Here is a 6,860-nt window from a genome sequence, read left to right as displayed (position 1 = left end):
CTGTCCCAGTGCCTCCCCACCCTTTCCAAGAACAATTTTTTTCTGATATCCAATCTCAATCTCCCCTCTTTCAATTTAAACCCTTGTCCTGTCAAAGACAAGAGAAGGAGCTGCTGTGAGCAGGCAGATGACAGTACCTGCTCCCAGCCATGTCCCGGAGCCCCTGTTAGGACAAACTGAAGATATTCCTAAGTGAGAGGTTTAACAGGTCTGTTCTTTGCTTCCTTCCCTTGAAAACAATCACTAACCTGGGGGCACTCCTCAGCCACATTTATAAATGCAACCTGTTTCCTCCCAACCTTCTCAAACAGATGAATTTCTACTCTTTGGCCAGAAGATGGAGAGCACATCAACCTGCAGGCAATCCTCTGGCTGCCACCGGCACACCACAGGTCTCTTGCCACACAGAGAGCAGGCGGTTCGCAGCAGCAAAAACCTCTGCTGAAACCTCAAACCATGGCTTAATTCCATCAAACATTTTAAAATAATACACACAAAGAGGATAAGGTCTGCATTAAAAACAGCCAAGAGAGGAAAGAAAAAGTAAATCCGTGATTATTCCGGAATGCCACATCAAAGGAGCTATTAAAGGACACATTTTCTGGGAAGGGCCACAGATGTGGTATGTAACTGTCATGCAGGGCTCCTGGGGGACAAGGCCATACCCTGGTCTGCCTACTGGAAGAGATTAAGGAGATAGCAAACAGCTCTTCCCTGCAAAGCCTCCATGCCAGAATGTCCATTCTCACCAGAAATGCCCCACAACGCTGTAGCCAAAAGGTTTGCACTGCCTTCTGCCTCTACCTGCCAGCTCCTGCTCACGGCCCCAAGAGCCTGACCCCAACCCGCTTCCAAATCCAGTGTGCCAGGATAATTGTATTTACTGTTTCAGCTGAGACAACTGCTGCTTTTGTTAGGAGGTAAAAAAAGAGAGAGTAAGAGGGAAACCAAGTCATTTGGAAAGGACACATCCCCTTGGGAAGCTGTTAGGGACGTGCTACGGGAGTAGAAGAGAATAGACGTCAGATAACACAGAGATGGAGGAAGCACCAGAGGAAAAGCACTGGAGGATGCTAATCCCTTCTTGGGTGCAGAGTAACTAACAAGTTTTAATCTGTCACAAGCTGACCACCCAGTCATCTCTCCCATCTCCCTCCATCCAGCAACAGCATCTGCTGTTTCACTTGCCAAACATACTGCTTTGAGAAAAAACCCCATCACCTTTTGTAACTGCAAGGGTGGCTGCAAAGCCGGGTGAGCAAAGGGTGAGGAGAACTCACCTGGGAAAAGGAGGAGAAACTCCTGCTACAGCCCGAGATAGCTCTGACTTGGGAGAGCAGGTGGAAGGAAAAGGGTTTTCTTTGCTCATTCCCCTGCACTCTGCCCTGACAGCCCAGTCCCAGCCCTTTCCCCCACTGCTCAGTACACAGGGAAGAGAAGCCCACGTACCAATTCGCCCCGCATCCTGCAGCTGGATTTTGAGCATCTCCATGGGAGTGGTGACAATCACCTGGCAGGTACCCGCGCCACAGCCCGCCAGCATCTCCCTCAGCAGTGTCAGCTTTTTCCTGCCCAAAGAAAAGAGAGAAAGAGTCAATCAGAGGAGCTGGCCTGGAGTAACACCAGGCAGCTGGGTGCAGGGGCTCAGGGCACCCCTCTGACCCTGGGGGTTACAGGAGAGGCAGCCCAGGGGACGGGGGAACTTGCTAAGCTTGACAGTTCAACATAGCCCAGGCTTGCCGTCTCTGCTGGCATCACCTGATCTGGAGGAAAGGACCTATTTTGGCTCCAGAAACGGAACATTCAGAAAAAGCCACAAGCCCATCCAAAAAGGCCCCAGAAGGGAGCACAAATCCCCATCCTCAGACAGGGAGCTGCAGCTCTCTCCCAGCCCAGTGTTGTCCATGGTCAGGACACAGCCTTTGGAAAGGGTACTGCTTCAGAGGGCAGCGGAGGACCTGAGCAATAAGGGGGATAAGCAGCTTTCCTTCTGCCAGCCTAGTCCTTTAAACACCATCAATATCCTCATAAACAAACAGGGACCACAGGGCAAGGACCAAAGGGGGAAAATATTCAAGTCGCTGCTCTGGAATTCTCTGGCAAAGGCAAAATAAATAAATGGTGAACACGAGAGTCAGGGAGGCAGTACCCCTGTGTTTAGGAGCTTCTTCACCTCCCCAGCCTTTCCAAACCTGAAAAAGGAGCCTTTGCACTAGACTGCTCCTGCCTGAGGGACAAGGGATGGCACTGCAGCTTTGTGCATCCTGAGAGCAGGGATTATCAGAGACGTGCTCTGGCTTAACAAAATGCAGCATTTTGCAGCTCCCCCCATCCCAAGGCCACAAAACAGCCCAGCTAAGACTAAGAAGAGGAACTCAGGATACACATGATCAGAAATCCTCAATTTTCAGAAACTGGTGAGGTTTTGTTCTGTAAAGAACTCTCACTCCTTTGCACCAGAAAGCACGGACTTGATTATAAAAACAAAGTGCCTCTGATCTGCTGTTTTCTAAGAGGGAAAAAAACCCCACCATATATAAATCACTCAGCCAGAGGTAAACAGCCTCCTTTTTTTCCTGTTTTGAATGCAAGTAGTATTTTTACTTCCCCCAGCCCTGCTCCTGCAGCAGTACCTCATCTTCACCTACACCAGGTGAGTCCCTCCCTATGGCAAAAGCAGTCCCCTGATGACATGCCCTAATCCCTTGCAGCCAGGCAACACTCCCTGACCAGGGGTTTCCTATGCACACACAGCACAGCTGTGGAACTGCGGGCCAGCAAAGAATTTTGATGGCAATCCTAAGGGAAAGGGAGGGGAGATGTGCCATAATCCTGCTGGCCCACCATGTCAGCTGGGCTGATTTCTCCACATCTCATCTTCTCCAGGGAGGGTATCAGAGCAGGGGATTAGAGGCACAGAGCCCTAATGGAGATTACCAGCAACTAAATATAGAGCTTTCCTGTGAGGCCAAAGGAGGCGCATCTCAGTATCCCCTTTCCCAGCTCCCCCATAGATGAGAGGTTACAAAGAACAATCCCTCCCGCGTAGTTACCCACACAGGCACTGAAGTGTGTGCAGCAATCTTTCCTGGAGGTATCCGGGTGTGCAAATCCAGAGGTGCCCCGCCGGCACTCACACTCTCGGGCAGCCTGATGCACAGCACCAATCTCTGCATGGCTCAGTACAGCCAGCAGCAAGGCTGCACAACCCGCAGCCTGGCCGTGGGAGGAAGCCAACCACCCCAAGAAGCTCCTGCCAGGCCTCCTCTATGGCACAGCAGAGCATCTCCCGCTTTAGCAAGAGCCCTGGAGCATCCCTGGTGCCCACTTCGATACCCAGTTTGAAAGATCAGGAAGATTTGCCCTACGTGTTTATCTGTGGACCATTATCCCAGCCAACAAAAGTCAGCCTGGCTTGACTGAACCCCATGGAGCTATGCCACTGTGACCCAGCAAAGGATTTATGTGCACCAGTGTATTTTACAGATGTCAAACAGGTACATCAAAAGCATCTACAGCAAGGGCTTTCAGCTTCTGGTTTGCACATCCTGGGAACTGGGAGGAGTCCAAGAAAAAAATAGCCTAAGATAAGTAAATCTTTTGCCAGAGGGTTTCACGTTTGCCATACAGGCATCAAACTCCTGCTAAACATCACCGGCCTGCACACAAAAGGAGTTGGAAAACAGTTCATCTCTAGATGACCAAGGGGTTTAAATATTTAAGGCACCACAGGCCTTATCCTCAGTGATTTAAAAACTGGAACATCTCAACTAACTTTAAAAGCTGCAACCCCAGCAAGGATCTTGTCCTACAAATGCAGAAACCATCTTTTATCACAGCAAGAGGGTGTTAAATATAACATTAACACAACAGCCCCAAATTCTGCACTGGCAGAAATGAGTCATTCCACTTTTTTAACTAACATGCAATTAATTAGTGACAAATCAACAGTGTCAAATGGGAAGGGGAGAAGATTCATAATCCAAATAAGAGTTTCAAACTAGAGCTGAAAAATAAGAAAGTCAAAAGGCAAGAACGAGAGGTTTATGGAGGGTTTTTCAAGAGCAACATGTCAGTCCAGAGGTCGGACTTCTGAAAGCATTGGTATATTGATGTCACAGGGGAGCAGAGTAGGATTTTTTCCAAGTTTCTGAAAAACCTTGACAGCGTAGGAGTTGACTGTGCTTGGGCAGGGACAAAACTCAGCCATTCCCGAATAAGGATGACAAAATTTCCAAAGACAGGAAATCTTTGACCTAAGGAAACATGCACACAACACCGTATGTTTCTATTTGCTACCCAAAAGGCTACTGTCCCCATCTTGGACATCACCTTCCTCACTCATCAAACCACCTCTGCCTCTGGCCTGTCAACACAACAGAAAGCTCCTCAAGAATTTCAAACCAGAGAGAGGTCAGCAGCTTTCAAACAATTTAAACAGTGGGTCTTTGGTATTAGGGGACCGACACACAGGAGTTGTCCTTCAGTGCCTTTAATCCAACCCTTAATCTTCCAAGGGGGAAGAACAAGCCATTGCAACCATACTTGAAAAAAGCCAGAGCTACGATGCTGGGAAATGTAAAAGCAAGAAAGTTTCCATCACGAGGTCCCTCTTGCTTCCAGCGTCGGTTCAAAAATGCCTCGGACAAGCAAACCAAAGCACTGATTTGGCACAGATGCACCTCAGAGTAACATCACCAGATTAAGCGTTGCTCTGGTAGACATTACTCTGGCTATGGTACCACCTGCCTTTGGCTGCAGCTCTGTGTGGCATGTCTGGACCAAGTCAAGAGGAAGGTGACTCTGTGCCTGCCCCCATTACATCAGGTTTGCCCTGACAGGAGATCCCAAGTGTTTTGTTCCAATACAAATGCCTGTGGAAGTGAACAATGGACAGGGCAACACACCTGGGCACGCTGAACACAGACACAACCCACGCTTCATCCCAAGACATGCACGTGGAATGGAGCCAAGGGCAACGCTCCTCTCACGGGTGTATGCTGTGATTAAACAGCCCACCTCTAGTTCCCTCTAGATTAACAGTTGAAAGTGCATTTACTTCCTGGCTGACCTTTGATGTCTACAGCTTCAACCCACTGCAATGCCCTGAGCCTCACCCTGAGAGACGGGCTGAGTATTTCAGGAGAGCCTGAAAGAGGAAGAGATGAAGGAAGGAGCTCTGGGGAGACGTATCCGCTGAGAGAGCAATGGAGAACAAGCTCCAGTCTCCCCGTCTGTATGGGAGAGAAGGAAAAGTGCCTTGCTTGTCTCAGGATTACAGTTGGCTATTTCTCTTCTCTGAGCAAAACCACAAGGCAGGGGGAAGCAGAAAGGAAGAAAATTTGCTGGCATCAGCAAAGACACAATCAACATAATCGTGCTGGTCTTCCCAGGAATCCGAGCTGCTAAGTCAGCAGATTGCCAGCCTTTGCTCGAGAACAGCAAACAAAATGAAGGTCAAGATTAAAGAGGACTGGAGGTGTAAGGGAATAACACACCTTGGAGAAGAGCAGCAGGAAACTCATCCAGGGACACTGGAGAGTTTTTATGAGCAAGAAATCTCTGTCATAAGAAGCCATGAGACACTTTTTACCACAGATGAGGCCGAGTATTTAACCAAAAACCTGAAAAATGAACAACAAAACCTGGCAAAGACATGCCAAACACAACAGCTGCCTGGCACTCAGCACTTCAGAGATAAACATGAAGCCGTGTGGGACACTTTAAAAGGACCGATTGTTACGAAGTGTTTAATGCCTAAATTCAAAGAGGATGTAAAAAGCAGGCAATACTTACATCTATCGAAGAGGCCTCGCCCACAGAGCACCCGAAAAATCAGTGTCCCAGTTACCTGCTGGGGTACTACTGATACAAATTGCTTTCTTAGCTTCATACCCAGGGGCTTCGTACTCAAGGGCTTCACTTAGCGCTAGTGACTCCTCACATCCTCTGCTCCGGACAGTGAAGCTACTGTTATTTTAACAGCAGTGTGAGATTATGGGTCTCTCAACACATCCAGCTTCAGAAATCCAGCAGAAAAAAAAAAATCCCATCTGTTTCCAGCAGCTTGAAGGTTGGAAGTTCCCGCTCTCTTGCATCCTGCCTTCCCCAGCCGTGTAGTCCAGCCAGCACAGAGAGGGACAAGGACAGGCCTGAAGGCTCTTCTATGGGTCATCTCCTACTTCTTCTCCTGGGAGCTGCAGAGGCCCTCAGGCCAGAACCACCACAGGACAATGTCTGACCCTTACTGCCTTTCTCAATCAGTGTCACGGGGCGCCTTGGGGTTTTTCAGTATCTTGTTTTTATTCCTTTCCTCCATGGCATAGCAAGGGGGTTTCTAGCATGCATACAACTCACCCGGGCCTCCCTCGTTCCTAAATGACCAGAACAGCTTGGGATGACAGTTTTGTTTCCTTGTGAAACAAGAAGCTTTAGCAGTAGGCTGTCATAATGGTCTCACCATCAAAACCGAAACAGGCAAAGAAGTAGAAATCGAGTCCCCTTGCCTGTGAGCGCACATCCTTCCTGCACCAAAAGGGAGGGGAAAAGCATTGTACAGGCAGGAGTGCTTCTCCACGCTAGTCCCAGGGTGGAGAGGGCTGTGGGAACACGTATCTCCAGACTCAGGGAGATGGGTGCACCAACAAGGGCACAAGAAGTCCAACTAGAGGTCCTGCTGCCCCAGTACACTGCCTCCAGCAGCATCCAAGAGCACGGCCGGGGAAAAGGGAGTCTAGCACAAACCTGCGGTGATACATCCCAAAAATACTCCTCCAGCAATTTGCAGCCAGGAGCTTCCTACACCACAGCTGTTGTTTCCAGTCTGGCCTTTCGAAAACAGGCTTTATGCCACTTCCCCC

The 6,860-nt window shown here is 49.1% G+C and overlaps 1 protein-coding gene across 1 annotated transcript in view; it reads right to left on the bottom strand.

Annotated features, from left to right (window-relative positions):
• Positions 1 to 6,860, bottom strand: part of SLC25A22 (solute carrier family 25 (mitochondrial carrier: glutamate), member 22) — a 27,499-nt gene that overhangs the window by 4,057 nt on the left and 16,582 nt on the right. The window contains exon 5 of the mRNA XM_010157880.1: positions 1,450 to 1,568. Coding sequence (XP_010156182.1) covers positions 1,450 to 1,568 — 119 coding nt within the window. The remainder of the gene's footprint in view (positions 1 to 1,449; positions 1,569 to 6,860) is intronic.

This window comes from Eurypyga helias, unplaced genomic scaffold, assembly GCF_000690775.1.
Source record: "Eurypyga helias isolate BGI_N326 unplaced genomic scaffold, ASM69077v1 scaffold8378, whole genome shotgun sequence".
Taxonomy (NCBI): domain Eukaryota; kingdom Metazoa; phylum Chordata; class Aves; order Eurypygiformes; family Eurypygidae; genus Eurypyga; species Eurypyga helias.
Note: the sequence above shows the minus strand (reverse complement) of the source record. Positions and strands in the feature narration are given on the sequence as shown.